The 17,629-nt window shown below is 34.2% G+C and overlaps 1 protein-coding gene and 1 pseudogene across 1 annotated transcript; both read right to left on the bottom strand.

The window, feature by feature from the left end:
* Positions 1-5,840: 5,840 nt before the first annotated feature.
* Positions 5,841-9,949, bottom strand: LOC149576351 (uncharacterized). The gene is made up of 3 exons (XM_089794273.1): positions 9,911-9,949; positions 6,509-6,723; positions 5,841-6,111 (listed from the first exon to the last, which is right to left on the bottom strand). Exons 1-3 carry the CDS (start codon positions 9,947-9,949, stop codon positions 5,841-5,843), a joined length of 525 nt encoding a protein of 174 aa, XP_089650399.1.
* A 114-nt stretch (positions 9,950-10,063) lies between these two features.
* On the bottom strand, positions 10,064-12,008 carry LOC149576350 (uncharacterized; annotated as a pseudogene).
* Between the last annotated feature and the right edge of the window lie 5,621 nt (positions 12,009-17,629).

Below are 17,629 nucleotides of genomic sequence, written 5' to 3'. Positions count from 1 at the left end.
TGTTGGTGGTATCAATCTCTTTGTAGTTTATCTCATTTTCAGCTATGGCTGGATCCTTCCTTTTTTTTAATGAATTTCTCAACTTGTTTCTAAATTCCTCCAAGCTATGTAGAGCAAGCTGCACATCTATCACCTGATTTTCAATGATCTTTCCAAGTTTGAAAGCTTCCATCTTTAGATCTTTTCCTCCAAGCTGTTAGGCTTTTCCTTGTGAGAACTTGGATTTTCTCTGATACCAATTGTTGAAATATTCAAATATGGAAAGAGTACTTATGAGAGGGGGGGGTGAATCATAAGTATCACACTTTAGCCAATAAAACTTTTAGGTGGAAGTAAATTCCATACATGTAAATACATCAAATAAACATGAAACTAAGACATGCATCAACAACACATAACATTGGAATTTGGTAACCTAGAAACCCTCCAGGAATAAGAAGGTAAAACTAGGGTGGGGATGATACCCACAAAAATTACTGCAGCAATATTGTTCAACCACTTCTGATGGTCTGCCCTGTTAAAGGCTTTATATTGTGTCAATAGTGACCTGGTTAAAGGATTTCAAACACTTAACATGAAGTGTCACCCTGTTAAAGGATTTAATCGCCTAATTAAAGGATCTACAAAATAGTTGTTAAGCTAACCTATCACCATAGGATTTTCATTCTAATACAATTGCTAGAAAGTATTAGGTATAATGAACCTGATAGATTACAATCCTTGATTGCTGAATGCAGGTACCTGTTCCGCTTTCTCTGATCTTGATCCTTTTATGATCTGATAATCCTCACTTCTGAAAATAGATTTTCTTGTGCACCCTTGTATGTCCACTCATATATTTTTACAATGAAATTTTGTCTTCCTTATAAATACATTTGAGGATTTAGGGTTAAATCTCAATTTCCCACTCAATACTTGTCTTTTGCTGATTGGTTGCATGCCTTTCCAAGTTTTCCAATTGGATGCATGAAAATTGCATAGGAAATGTAAAAGATTCATTCTTATCTCTATATCTTTCGAGATTTATCTTATGTTGACTGCAAAAACTATTTGCATCATAGTTTGTGCAATTACAAACTCTTATGTTGATATTCTGAGTTACTCGGCTCTTGAAGCATTGTTGATGCTCGACACATGTTGTTTCCTGGATAGCTCAGCATCTAAGAAAAACTGTATCACTCGGCACCCACTGTTACTCGGCACTTGTTAACACTCAGCACTTGTTAATCACTCGGCACTTGTTAACACTCGGCACTTACTCTTTGTTCAGCATTGTTTAGTGGAAAAATGGTTAAGTGTATTGACACTCAGTTGTCAAAATTATTCTTTAAACTAACAATATCTCCTTGTAGGTCACACATATCCCTCTTAACCTCTTCCTTGAACTTACTAAGTTCCTCATTCAGATTACTATCCTCTATTGCTTCCCAATCTTGATCAGAGGATTTCCCTAGTGTGGTAGCATTCTTTTTGCTTCTTGTTGAAGGCCTTGTCATGATGGAAACCAATGTTTTTGAAATAAATCATAGAAATGAAATGTAAATTCTCTAATTTTTTTGTTCTAAAACTTACTAGGGCCAAGATACCCTTACTCAAAAAAAAATCCCCAAAACAAAGTTAGCAAATTTGTTGCCTTGAGAGAGAATTTTCCTAATTTTGCAATATATTTCTTATTTTTGTTTTTCAATTTCTCCAAGCTTTGAATTTAGGATCCTCTACTATGTATTGAAAAATTGAATACTCCAATATGGCAGGATGTGAGAGATATGAAGATCTCAATAATTTGTGTAGAAATATTAATTTTACAATAATTTTCTCAAATTTTCTCCAATTCCCCTAAATTTTGGACTATATATTCCTTAATATGGTCTTCAAAAACCCTTTAAAAATCTTTGAAAAATTTGCTAAAATCTGAAAGTTACGCTCTTCCCAAAATCACCCCAGTGTTGAGAAAAAATCTTGCCTCTATGGTGCCAAGATCATGCTCTAATACCACTTTTAATGAAATAACTTACACAATAGAAGAAATAATGTCAAATATTATATAAGTACTTGATAATAACTGAGAGCAATAGGACACTTCAAGGGGGCAACCTCCAAATATCTCCAATGAGAACACATTTCACAATATGATGATGAAATAAGACTCACAACCTCCTATATATACCTAATTATGCTTAGGTTGAATAGACACAACCCTACATAACACCTAGGCCAACCTACCTACTTAAGTAATAATATAATAATGATAACATGACTTAATTAAGGATTAAGATAGACACAAGTTGACTATTCATAACCCTATATACACCAATATTAAGGGCATCGTAATTTACCTCAAAACTTGTACCATTTCAAACATTTTTGTATGCATTGTGTTACTTGGCACATACTGTCTCTGATGCTTAGATGTAACTATTCTTCTTATTGATACTTGGCCTCAACTAACTCAGCTACTCTTGTATGACTTGGCATCTATATCCTTTGTTTACTCGACAATTATTGAACTCAGCTCATATAGTGTAATGTCCCCACTTTAGCAGTTAAATTAATTTCTTATAAAGTCATTAAATAAATTTAAAATTAAAAGGTGACTTTATATTTAATTAATTTAATTAATTCTTGTATTACAAGGGAGAAGCTTCTAGAGTGTGTATTAATTATTGGAAAGGGGGAAACCTCTAGTAATTTAATTTTTTAGAAGCACAATTAATTATTGTATTGCAAGGAAGGAGTTTCTAGAGAGTGCGTTAATTATTGGAAGGGGGAAGCTTCTAGCACTTGCAATTAATTAATATTTGGTTTCCTTCTCAAAGGGGGTAGGGAAAGTATAAATAGAGGTGGAAGCCTCATTGTTTAGCATCAGATCATTGTGAATTGCATTTGATAAAATCTTGGAGGTGTGAGTTAGAGATTTGGTCTTGGCATTAGAGGACGTCCATCCTCTCTTGTAACATTCTAGACATCATTCCCTTGGGGTTTGAACTTTGGAATACATTACTATGTATTTGACTTTATCATTTTGAGAACTAACATTATTTTAGCAGCAGTTGAAATCTATGCAAAGACATTAAAATCACTTTTAGCAATTGGCTTAGTTCTTCAGCATTTCTAGGGTGCCCATTACAGTGGTATTAGAGCTTGCCTAAAAAGTATAACTAGTGGGTGCCCTTTACAGTGGTATCAGGGCTATCCATTATAGTGGTATCTGAGCTATAAGTCCTACCATCCTGTGGAGGTCTTATAGGGAATTTGGAACAACCAAATAGAGGGAAAAATGTTTGACAAAATGTGTATCAGTCTAGGTTAGGAAAATGTACTGTTTAGGTTACTGGGTACATTAGAGGAGCAAAATAGGCGAATGGATATGATGCAATAGGAGTAGAATAGGCGAATGGATATGATGTTGTAGCTTATGGCTAGATAGATGGGCATCAATATTGATGATTTGTATGTTGCTCTAAGGTAGGAGGCAATTGATTCCTCTGGTAAGATCGAGACAAGTATAGAGCAACCCAGCTCTAATGTTGGTGATGTGGACATTTTAGTGGAGTCAGTAGATGTGGGTTTATACTTTAGTATTATTTATTCACAATCTAGTGTTGAGTCATGTGTGTAGAGTCAAGAGTCTGCATATGAAGCTTTGTCAGGGGATGGTGATGCAACAATAGTGGGAATAGGGGAATGCGAGGATTTTGTCATATCAACAACCACTTCTGTGTTAGTTGAAACATCCAATGAGGAGTTTAGCAGTATTCTTGCAATGGTTGATGTGTGTTCTAATGATGGTGCACATGTTGATTATGAGTTTTCATCAACTACAGATTCAATTAAGTTTTTTGTTGCAGCAGTTAGTGTTGTTCCTATGTCCACATATTTTGATGTGGATACACCTATTTTTGATACAATTAGCATGAGTACATATGGTTCACTTTTCGTTACATCTTCTTCAATGCATGTTGGTGATGATGGTGATTCCAGTCCAATATATATTATGTGGGTGGATACAAAGAAGAAAAGGTTACAAAGATCTTCTACGGAGTTACTTTCTGGTGACATTTTGACTTCTACATCATCAACACAAGTTTTGGGTGCTAGGCTACAGGACATATGGTTGGTCCTGATGATGTTAGTTTGCAGTTGGTTTAATGTCCACAGGGATTTTACATACTACTTCAATTGGGATCCAAGTGGAGGTTGGAGTTCATTGTGTTGTTAGATTGCTTGAGGACAAGCAATTTCAAGGAGGGTGGATTATAATGTCCCCACTTTAGCAGTTAAATTAATTTCTTATAAAGTCATTAAAAAAATTAAAAGGTGAATTTATATTTAATTAATTTAATTAATTATTGTATTACAAGGGAGAAGCTTCTAGAGTGTGTATTAATTATTGGAAAGGGGGAAGCCTCTAGTAATTTAATTTTCTAGAAGCACAATAAATTTTTGTATTGCAAGGTAGGAGTTTCTAGAGAGTGCATTAATTATTGGAAGGGGGAAGCTTCTAGTACTTGCAATTAATTAATATTTGGTTTCCTTCTAGAAGGGGGTAGGGAAAGTATAAATAGAGGTGGAAGCCTCATTGTTTAGCATTGGATGATTGTAAATTGCATTTGATAAAATCTTGGAGGTGTGAGTTAGAGATTCGGTCTTGGCATTAGAGGAAATCCATCCTCTCTTGTAACATTCTAGACATCATTCCCTTGGGGTTTGGTCTTTGGAATACTTTACTATGTATTTGATTTTATCATTTTGAGAACTAATATTATTTCAGTAGTGGTTCAATCTTCAATTTGCATAAAGTCCTTCTTGTTCATGTTATGTGGATTGAGACCTATTCAAAGACATTAAAATCACTTTTCAGTAGTTGGTTCAGTTTTTGGGCATTTCTAGGGAGCCCATTACATATAGGAATACTCAACAACCAAAGACTTTCTTAGCTCCTATAGAGCTCAACATATACATGAGTATTTGCAAGTCTTTACAAATACATGACTTAGCCTATACAAAGTGCCTCGGTCATAGTGATGACCAATGAACTCTTCCATATATATGACTAAGTGTTTCACACTAATAGACAACAAAACTTAGAGAGATCAACACTCTATTGTTAACAAAGTGATCCCAAAGGGTTTTCAAAATGACTCTCTAGATAACCTTATTTTTCATTGTCATGATTTGGTGAATACAGTCCAAAGTTACTTCAGCATCAAAGGCCATTTTCCTATTTTAGTTACCAAGCTTAATGGTAGTTTCCATACTTAAGGGAAGAGAATGGGAAATAAGATAACTAGAGAGCCCCAAGGAGGTCTAGAAATAATAGAAACCATTATAATTTTCATGATAATTTTTCATCACTAATAAATTTGGCATCGATTTGTGATGGCTATGTGTCACAATTACGACAGCAATGTGTCACCACTGCAACAGTAATAGACGTCATTGTTTTTTAGTCATAAATTACAATGTCTATCCTATACCATTGCAATTACGATGCCTATCCATCACTATGCAACCACTTTATTGTGACATCAACCCCATCACAATTCTTGTGAATGATGTCGCAATTGCGATGAAAATTTGGGCAATTGCGACGACAGTTGGTGTCACAGCTACAGCAACCCCATCGCAATGCTTGTGGTTGACGTTGCAATTGCGACAACAATTGGCATCACCGCTATAGAAACCCCATCACAATGCTTATGGCTGACATCACAATTACAATGAACACCCTGGCAATTGCGACGGTAGTTTGTGTCGCCGCTATAGAAACCCCATCACAATGCTTGTGGTTGACGTTGCAATTGCGAAGGATACAAAGTAAAACAAAACAAAAAATTTCCTCAGTTATATTCAGTTGTCAATACCTGCCCATACTGACCTTTGATGTCCTCTTCATCTTCTTCATAATCTTCCCTTGCATTAAGGGCAAGCATTTGGCATATAAGCCAAAACAAAGAAGCATCTAAAGCCAGGAAGGCAGCTCCACCATATAAGCCAGTCTTTATAGTTGGGCATTTTGTTGTGAGATCATGATGTACATTCTGTGTTCTATGCAGACTCTTTGTGATTGTATCCCACATCATCAAGGCTTCCATGAGAAAAGAGATGGCCCTAGTATAAAGATACATGATATTAGCATGAGCAAACACATTTAGCTATCCAGACAGCCTTTTATTTATATCCAAAATTGAAAAGGTTAAAGTAGTAAGTTATTTCAAATAGCTAGTTGATTAAACTCCACTGGCTCATCTCATGTTAAATTATAACAATGTTATCCAATCCTTGAATTTTATCTTCCATTCAACATTTACGTCCTCAAACACCTAAATAGGGAAAAGAAATTGATTGTACACTATAGATAGAGAATATTAAAAATGTGTTGACTAGTATATTGAAAATGCACCTATCATTTTTTTATTTTCTTTTTAAGATTCCAAATATTGATGATAAAAAATGCTAACATGGTTAAATTCAAAAGCTATCAAGACATATTTTTGTGATTACTTACATAGCAATAGTGAAAAACACCACCAGAGAAGTGGTCCTTTGGAGAGTGTACACAGGAATAGCTTTCCCTTTGTAGGGATAAAATATAGCTACAACCCCAAACACAGTTGATAAGAATGACAATATGATTGAGAAGCTGACCAATGCAATAGTTGGATCAAAAGGGTATTTGCAGATGAAAATGCCCTTCCCTGTAATAGCGGTTCCCGAAGCAGGCTGCAGAACACATAAAAGAAGTAAAATATTAACTGTAGCTTTGTAAAACTAAGCCAGTGTTTTCAAATACAAAGGAAAAAGTTAAATTTATTTTTTTCTACATACATAATCGAATAATCAATTTATTCTAAATACTAAAGCAGATTGGTAAAATGCAATGTGGTCCCTATAAATTTAAACTAACAACAATCCCGATATACTTGATGTCATGCATCTTGCTACTAATGGGTAATTATATGGATATTATAAATAAAATGAGGAAATTCTTTTTTACAAGGAACAAATACCAATAATAAATTTGTATTTATGGCTTGGAACAGAATTTGTTAACTAGTGGGATATGGGGGAAGTAGTATCAAAAATCAACTACATCAAAACCAAGCTTTAGGGGCAAATTATTTTTGGAAAATTCATCATGAACCACATTTCAAGTGTGTTAGAATCTTAAGAGAGATATACCTTGAAAACCTAAATAGGGAGGAAGCCTTAAGAATTACAAAATTTCCCAAAGGATCCTAAATATGGATCTTTATATCTAACTCTAGTAAAATAATACTAGACCACACCACATGGAACATAATGGAGGGAAGTAAAGCTTTATTTTGGGATGATTCATGGGGAGGATACCCATCGTTAGAAAACTATTGAATTTAGAAGGATGAAAAAAAATGCCTTGAAAGATGGGGAAAATATGCCAAGGACAACATTACAATCCAGAGCCTAGCCCTAAGAGTATGTTGAAATGGAAACAACTGGAAAGTCTAAGATTGCATCGGGAAGACATAGACAACCTAAATAAAATCTTCAAAGATAGGTTTTTCATTCTTAAACCAAGTAGTGATGAAATCATTTGGAATGGTGCTAAATCAAGAAAATACGGTGGGAAGGAAGCATACAAGGTAATCTCCAATCGACAAAATCAAACTGAATCTCAAATGCCAATTTAGTTATGCTAGAGAAAAGTGTCCCTATCAAAAGTGAGAGTCTTTTCTTCGGTGGTGTTACAAGGGAAGATCTTGATTGCAGACAAGTTTAAAAGGTTTGGATTCTGAGGGTCATCAATATGCTCCCTCTACCAAATGAACGAGGAGTATGCCAATCATCTACTACTCACCCATTTTTTTCATCACAACATTGGTAATGGTTGTGTGCAAAATTAGGGTGGCTCTATGCATTACCAAATGATATGTTGTCCCTATTTCAATCATGAACATTAATAAATGAAGAGAGTTTATGTGGAAACTTGTCGATTATATCACCCTCAATCCTTATCTAGGAATTGTGGAAGGAAAAGAATAGGAGAATCTTCCAAAACAAAGGCATGGGCATTATTTCATTGTTAAACAAAATAGAAGCAACAATAGTAGAAAGTTAGAAACAATGAATTCATGAATCTCAGTTCAATAATCTTCCCCAAAATTTCATACCGGATGGGATGGTTAAATTGGTTTGAACTCATTATCCCTTGGGTTAAAGGTAAAGGAGGGAAAGTTAGCTCGAGGAAAAGAGACAATTGTAAATGGGCCTAGCCAGCCAATGGTTGTACATGTTAAACTTTGATGGAGCCCAAGAGGAAACTGCAACCCATCGGGTGTTGGATGTATCATTCACTCTAGCAATGGAGAGACTGTAACAAGGTTAGCACTACCCCTAGCTGAGGATACCAATAATGTGGTGGAATTCAAAGCCTTACTAAAAGGATTATCCATGTGCCTAGAATTGAAGTTAGCAAAAATTAGAAATTGAAGGGGACTCATTGATTGTGATAAATGCAGTAAGATCAAAGGCTAACCCAAATTGGAGATTGCATTCTCTATTGGAAGTTGTGTTATCTTTTATTAACAAATTAGAGCAGGTTACATCTACCACATCTATAGAAATGGAAATAGTTTAGCAGATGGTTTAGCCAAGATGACTCTCAAGAATTGAACCCACAAAAGGACAAAGAGGAAAAAGGATCTTTGTATTCCTTAGATGGAGGAGTAATAGATCAAAATCTCCTTACTCTACTTTCTTTTCTTTTTTTGCAAAAGTGGTCATGTAGCTTCTAATGTTTCTCTACTAGTTTATCAAGATCAAATTTTAGGCTAGCGAAGTTAGCTCAAAATTTAGACTCATTTTTTGAACTTGTGTCTTTTTTTTCAGCTTGAACTACTTTTAGAAACTGTCACTTCAAAAGATGTTTCTATCATACTTCAATATAAAACTCTTGGCTTTAGCTGCCCCTTATTTAGTTGTAAGAGAAAATCATATTTCCAAATGAGACATTACATAATCATAAAACCTATTATTATTGTAATGTGCCATGTCCAATTCTTGTAGCAGAATGATTGACTTTGCTTTATCATGATCTTGGGAAAGTAGCCTCTTCCAAAGATATGTCTTAACAAAACAATGCAAGCTATATCTCGACACTAAGATTTGACCGTGCAATAAAAATGATTCATTTGGAATATAATAAAAATAGTATAACAAATAGGTACTGAAATATCATAGCACAAATTGTAATGTGCACTTCACAAGTGAAAAATTAAAGGTTGAACAATCTAGATGAAAAATCTATATAACTACTGCTCTAAAAGCATTGCTATCCCTCAAGAGACAGTCAATATATATGGATAACATTAGATAAACATCCCAAAGAAAGATTCAATTCATATAAATCAAAGTAAATAAGAACTAGTAAAAGATTTTTTTCACCAAGAAATAATGCAGTTGAAGCACCACCCAGAAAACAAAATGCTCGTTCTCTGTGTACCTTGAATTAAGTTTTTAGGATCTCTTTAGGTAAAGCCAAATAATAATTAAATTTTAAAATTTATGAAACTAAAGAAAATGTTAGATTTTACTCATCACTCATTAAATTGACAAAATACATAAAATAGATCACTTATTAAATAGAATCTTTGTATCTTGTGCTTTTCTCTAAGCTTGGCCTCAAGGATATAATTGTTTACTGCAAGTGGAGAGACAGTGGCAGAGTAGAGGAAGAGTTCTACCTTCATTAATTTATTAGTTGCTAATATAATCCGAAATAATGTGGCATTAAGATCTAAATTTTAAGAGCAGGTGCATCATACATTTCACAAACCCAATTTAAAGTAAATACAATATAATGTCAACTTGCTTGAGATTTTTAGTTTACTGTGTACATGCATACAAATTTAAATGCTAATATATCACATACTGGCAAAGAATTTACTTTTATGAAAGATATATATGTCATTATAATCTTGAGAGAGTGTGCAAATGATTTTAAGCATTAATTATTTACACACATTGTCAGTAAGGAATAGTTTGAACAAAGTATGCAGGTCACTGTTAAACCCACAGTCATAGGTTAGGCATGAGTAGCTCTAGCTGGAATGTTATACTCAGTTGTCAATACCTGACCATACTAACCTTTGATGTCCTCCTTGTCTTCTTCATAATCTTCCCTTGCATTAAGGGCAAGAATTTGGCATATAAGCCAAAACAAAGAAGCATCTAAAGCCAGGAAGGCAGCTCCACCATATAAGCTAGTCTTTGCAGTTGGGCATTTTTGTGTGAGATCATGATGTACATTTCATGTTCTATGTAGACTCTCTATGATTGTAGCCCACATCATCAAGGATTTCGTGAGAAAAGAAATGGCCTTGGTATAAAGATACATGATATTAGCACGGGAAAACACATTTAGCTATCCAGACACCCTTTTATTTATATCCAAAATTGAAAAGGTTACAGTAGTAAGTTGTTTCAAATAGCTAGTTGATTAAACTCCACTGGCTCATCTCATGTTAAATTATAACAATATTATCCAATCCTTGAATTTTATCTTCCATTCAACATTTATGTCCTTAAACTCCTAAACAGGGAAAAGAAACTGATTGTACACTGTAGACAAAGAATATTAAAAATGTGCTGACTAGTATATTGAAAATGCACCTACCATTTTTTTATTTTCTTTTTATGATTCCAAACATTGATGATAAAAAATGCTAACACGGTTAAATTCAAAAGCTATCAGGACATATTTTTGTGATTACTTACACAGCAATAGAGAAAAACACCACCAAAGAAGTGGTCCTCTGGAGAGTGTACACAAGAACAATTTTCCCTTTGTAGGGATAAAATATAGCTACAACCCCAAACATAGTTGACAAGAATGACAATATGATTGAGAAGCTGCCCAATGCAATAGTTGGATCAGAAGGGTATTGACAGATGACAATGCCCTTCCCTATAATAGTTGTTCCCGAAGCAGGCTGCAGAACACATAAAGGAAGTAAAATATTAACTGTAGCTTTGTAAAACTAAGTCAGTGTTTTCAAATACAAAGGAAAAAGTTAAATTTAAATTTTTCTGCATACATAATTGAATAATCAATTTATTCTGAATACTAAAGTAGATTGGTAAAATGCAATGTGGTCCCTAAAAAAATTTGCTGGCTTCCAGCTATGTCAAACCAAATCAAAGATGGAGTACTATCAAGCATGAGAATCGCATGAAACTTATTGTCAGTTTATAGACATACTTCAATTATTTTGTATCATGTGCATGTGTGCTACCCATATGTTGCTTCTCTTGGCAATATAATGATGAGAAGATTTCACTAACATGGGGAGTTAAACTTACAGAGAGAAATGACCCCTGACAGATATATACTACACCCAAGGCAAGATCCCTAAAGATGGAAACCAGGTATTTGAGACATATTGCTTCTATTGGAAGTCTTCCAAATAGGGAAAAATGGAAATATATACTTAAGTATTATAAACAAGATAAAAGTTTCTCACACCCTGGTAAATTCTAATATAGATTGTATGAAAAAGATTTTGCAGGAGACAACTATTAATGTCAGTAAATTTACACCAAAGTTTAGGGAATGTGCATTATGTAGAAAATTCACGACTTCGTGAGTAGAGTCAAAAAATCCTTATGTATGAATAAGAATAGCTAAGGATTTGCTAAGCATTTGAGAGTCATTCAAAGCATTCCATACTTCAAAATTTCAATTAGAGAAGGAAAAAATGTTTAATACTTGATAAAGCCTGTATTGTAAATAATCAAACAGATACAATCGACAATTCTAAAAGATGAGATAGGTAAACATTCTGCCTTATGAATACATTATTTCCAGAACTATATAATTAGTTTGGAAATTTTTAAAAACAATATACTTTTCTACTTGGATAAGGAAAATTGAGCATGAAGATAATACTTACCTTACCCATAATATTGCGATGTTGACTTATTCCCACCCATTCATAAGATTTCCCATCAAAATAGTGCACAGTTTTCATACTTGCCCATATACCTTCACAAGAAAAAATAATAATGACATTAGGACTAGATTTGTATACTACTTAAACAATCCATGATACAAAAAAGTGAAAATCAAAGTAAGGTTTGCGATTTTTTCTGAAGATTGAACTCTCCAATTTAGGCTCAGTTACAATGAGGTGAGATGCTGAGTATGACATTTGTGGCCCTAATTATATTATTCATAAGCTTTCTTGTCTTTTCCACATTCCATGAGCATTCTATATTATTTGTCACAACCCATTTTATTAAAACATTATGTGAATAAAAAAATTGATTATTAACTAACTATTTATCTGTGTGCATTTGATGTTTCGATACAATGAACTAAATGTGATGACACTAAATACAAATTTATGTCAATTAGTATTTTATTATTTTACGAATATCCATGACTTGATATCTTGTTATTTTAAATCTTTTCCATAGGTCCTCCTATTCAAATAATTTATAAATAAGATTGGTAAAATTGATTGTGTTTTGCAAATCATATACAGGCAATATTTTAATTATTTCTATTGACTTGAATTATGATCTTTTGATTCTGACATTGTCTAACTACAATCTATTGGCATGAGGTGCATGCTGGTCAGTCTTTTTCCCCTCTCACTTGTTGAGTTAGGCATCATCTGGAAAAGGGAGGCTAATCATGATAGTGAGGAAATTGTACTATAAATTTTAAGAACTTGTACACATGCATCAATCGTAAGTTGATTGTATGATAATGTAGGGTAGATAATGCAGGGTGTACACATGCATCAAATGGCATTTTGCTATATCAATTATACAGTCACAGTAAAACTACCACCTATTTTTCATTTCTCAACAAAAATTTAAACTTCAAAATGTCTCGAAAAAAGGATGAAGACTAAATTATAAATGCACAAATGGTTTAGAAAAGTAATCAAAAGTTTGTGGTAGACTGAATTGAATTTCAACGTGAATTGGCATTTGTTGACTTCGAGAAAGATTTGGAGGACCAATTTAAAATAAAATAGAACTTTAATTATCCTTTATCTTGCATTTAAAGAGCAATAATTACTCTTATGTGCCAGTGAATGTGAGACCAGGCAGATTTGATTGATACATTTTGGTTTGGTTGGCATCATTATTGATTTTTTCTCTAAAGGAAATAATTGGTTAGTCTTTTTCCCCTCTCACTTGTTGAGTTAGGCATCATCTGGAAAAGGGAGGTTGATCATGATAGTGAGGAAATTGTACTGTAAATTTTAAGAACTTGTACACATCCATCAATCGTAAGTTGATTGTATGATAATGCAGGATAGACACGCAAAGGTTTTCTCAAGTGTCATCACAAGTATCTGTACTCTCATTGCCTTTCTATCATTGCATGAGATCCAATGAAACATAGGGACTCATTCTTTCCCTAGTTAATTATGATAATCGTATCATTGGTGATAACATAGTCCCAAGACAGTGCTGAGATCCAAGGATGTAATAAAAAAGCTACAAGTTTAGAACTTCATGAAAATTCAAAGCATGAAGCCTTAGATGCATAGGAAAATAGTCTAAACATAGGACAAAATAGAGAAATATTTAGTATCTTATTGAGCTTCACTTTGTTTCGAGAATAGTTTAATATTCTCTACTAAACAGGGCCAACCACATGAAGGTGGAAGCTCATTTGGCCCCACCCCCCTTTCCCTAACATCACTCTACATTCCCTGTTAACATCTAACATTCATTCATTCTTTCAACCATTAATAAAATGTAGCATTCAATCAATATCACATGATAAAATTCATTAACACATTAGATTCGTTAACATGCAACATTCAACAATATTTTGCATTAACACATAATTTATGAACATTCATTAGCACATAATTAAATTCATTGAGACATAAAATTTGGTCATTATCAATTAAGGTATGTAGATGAAAATCATTTCTTTTTTTTCTTTCTATTTCTTTTTTCTATGTAAGCTCTAAGAGGAGCATCAGTGTCATCATCAATTCCCCCCTCATCAGTTGTTCTATTCTCTATTCTTAATGATCTCAAATTCCTATACTGTTGCAAAGGGGTCCTCTGCAATAACAAATAAAAGAATTAAATTAAAAATAATTTATTATAATTGTTACAAGTATTTAATTATTCTAAATAACATAACTATGGCACTCTTTACCTGATCAAACCACATCATTTTGTCTAGACTCAACATCAACATACTCATGAACATCGACCCCTCGATCCTCTACAGCTGCTATACAAAATGTTACGTTAATCCAAACAGCAATTGCAATTACATGTAAAAAATTTAATAGCAAATGTATACCTCCACCACTGGGATGCACATCATGCGAACCTTCAACATCCACAGATTGTGTAGAAGGATTGTCAGGTTGCATTCCAACATCCTACGCATTGTTATCATTGCTTTCTTAAAACAAATATACTCACTTTATATTGGAACTTAACATCAAATAGACTAATTGGTAAAGTATTCAATTTGAAATAAATTTCATTTAGATTATTTACTTGTGGCTCATATGCATCATTATTAGAACCTTCCACACTAATTTCAGCTCGTAGTCATTCAGCCACAACTCTATAGCCTTGTTGGAAGCCAATTCTCTTATCCTCTTCTATGAGGCATCTTTTGAACTCTGAGCGCTACATTTTTGCGTGGTATGGTGAATTTTACTTGCATTTTTTTATCAACCAATGGAGGGTAGTTAAAATATCAAAAGGAAATACAAAAGTTGCCAAAACACTTGGTGTCAAGGTTGGGTGTATGAGGCCTTGAATGGTACAAGGGAGAAGTAACTAGTATGCAGCCTTATGTGATGAGTTGGGTCCATGTATTAAAGGAGCATTTGTAACAATAGATTAGTTCCTTGTTTGAAGGTGAATCAAGCCTTGAATGTTCTTGTGAAGAATAGAGGTTTGGGGTGATAACTTGAATTGCTTAGTTGTTCCAAGGTGCTAGGAGTTTGTTGGTGCTTCCAAAGCATGTTACTCTGCATCATATATTGGTGTGGAGGAACACTGAGACCCAAGTTGAGGATCAGGAGCATAGACAAGCTAGTCTATCCTAGAATTTCCCATCACAATATATAAAAAATTTGATACAATTTTTCATTTACTAATACTTACAACTCGGGCTTGAAGTTTCAAAAAACCACTAAAGTCGAGCTTATGTGTCTCGTGCTTTTCTAGTCTTGCCTTTGTTGCCTTTGATGTGTCAGGAAATCTATGAAAAGTTTGAAATATGTTAGATAGTATAAATATAGAGGTTAATTAGTACATAATTACATTCTCAACAGTATCACATACCTTGTTGTACTCTCTACTAGTGTAATATTATTTTTCTTGTCAGCTTTATACTTTCCATCCAAAATTAGAGCCTGCCACTCAGCCTCAGGAACATAGGGCGGACGCTCGTACCTGGGGTTATCCTATAAACTTTTTCTATACTGGTCCCTAATATACTTCAAACATGAACCAGCTTTTTCAAGGAGCTTGTTTCTCTCGAATGCACGAGGTCCAAAGAGTTGGGTCATGCTCTCTATAAGATCATCCTTCAACGATTTGTCTTGGTTATTCCACCTTTTAAGTAAAAAAAAACATGTTAGACTCATAAATGAAGTGAAGCTACCTTTAATATAGTTCAAGAAATGGATGAAAAGGAAAACTATTCTAGCAATGATATGAAATCAAAATAGTGGTTTGGGGATTTAGTTAGGATATGATGTTCCACCAGGTACGCAGGGTGGGCCCAAATATTCGAAAACACACCAAGTTTTTTCCAAAAAACATCATTCCCTACAAAATAATCATGGGACCATTGGTTGATGAAGAGTGATCAAAAACTAAATTACTATTATATCACTATAGAATAATAATAACCTTAAATTACCTAGAACTTTGGCTACTTTTTATGGAATGCCTTCATCGTCGCTGACGATCAATATGACATCCTTCACCATTCCCGTACTAGGAACATAGGAACATCCAAGAAATGATGTTGCAGCTCCTATTGCAAAAAGTTTCATAAGTTTCATAAGTATTTGTCATGAAGTATAAAAGAACAAATGATAATTGATGTTAAAAAGTTGTAAAAAACAAACTATTTGTTGTTGTCATAAGACAGTTATGAAGGGCAGTTGGCATCCAAGGAGTCTTTGTTTAGTTTGAGAGGTTGATAATAAGCACAAAAGGTAGTTTCTTTTTTAGGCAAGGGCTCATTAGGCCTAATTGATTATAGAGACGGCCATAGAAGGGTTCATCAGTCACAAGTTGAAAGGTTGATATTTGCAGGGGTTTAAGAACTCATTAAAGGGTATTTGAAGAGGTGGAGAAGTTGCCATGGTGTTTGAGGTGTAGACACCTAAATTTGATTACACTATTTTAGTAATCCTATTTAGTTATCTAAAAAGACATTATTAATTAAATTTTTATTTAATTAATCCTTTGTCATCCCCTAGTTGATTAATTTAATTAATCATCTATAGTCCTAATTGATAAATCAAATAATCTATTATTTATCAATTAAATCCTATTCTCCTATCTAATTCCAAAAATCCCCATTTATTAAATAAATCTATTTGATAAATGAAATCCTCAAATTCAAAGACCCCTAACCTATCTCTAATCCTCCATTTAGCCTAATCCACCCCATCCACCCATACTAACCAAGCTTAGCCACTAACTCACCCACCCTCATTAATGCCATCCACTTGCACATCTCTAACATCCCTAATCTAATCCTAAACCCAAGCCTAATCCACCCCCTAATTTTGTCACATTCCTTAAACAAGTTTAAGACTTTCCTAATCCAAACCAAAGTCTCCCCTCAAAAAACTCAACCACTAAGTCATGAGTGCTCTTACAAAACATAAAGACTCTTACAAGCCCACTCATGACTCTTACACCCATCTTCCACACTCCTCCCTCTTCCACACTCATTCCTCTTACATCCCTCTTACATACTCAACCCCACTCATCATGCCTTTAACCAACCCTTTACCCTACCCTCTCACACTCATCCTCCTTGTGACAAGTGTCACCTTCCCATTGGTGCTAAACAAGCACAATCCATGTGCTCTCCTTTGAGTGCATCCTAGCCCTCCTTAAGCCTTCATCCATCCTTGCATCTAAGCCCTCCATCCCTCTACCCCTTAGCCTATAAATTGAATCCCATCCCAAGCCATTTCATCAACAATCTTTGAGCTAAAGTTACCATGCTATTTTGAGAACCAAAGCCATCAACCATACCCTTATAATGCCAAATTGAGAGCTCACAAAGCTACCAATTTGCCATTACCCATCTCCATTGAAGCAGCTTTTGAGCATCCTGAGCATACATCCACAGCAAAAGGACACATCTACAGAATCAAGAAAGCATGGAGTGTTTTCTCTTGTGAGGTTTGCACTTCTTGTTTGCTTCCTTTCTCTAAGCATATATGTGAATTTAGTTTTTGGTTTGTGAATGTTTACTTTATTTGTTAATGTTCTTTGCATACTAATTCTTGTTCTACATTTTGGCACGCCCGGTGGGACCCCACTATGGGTCATTTAATCATCTATTTTCATCTATATGTCATTTTTCTAACCATCTAATGTTTGTTGTTGTTTGAGT

This window comes from Cupressus sempervirens, chromosome 1 (assembly GCF_028749045.1).
Source record: "Cupressus sempervirens isolate cs-2001-9-10 chromosome 1, ASM2874904v1, whole genome shotgun sequence".
Classification (NCBI taxonomy): Eukaryota; Viridiplantae; Streptophyta; class Pinopsida; order Cupressales; family Cupressaceae; genus Cupressus; species Cupressus sempervirens.
Note: the sequence above shows the minus strand (reverse complement) of the source record. Positions and strands in the feature narration are given on the sequence as shown.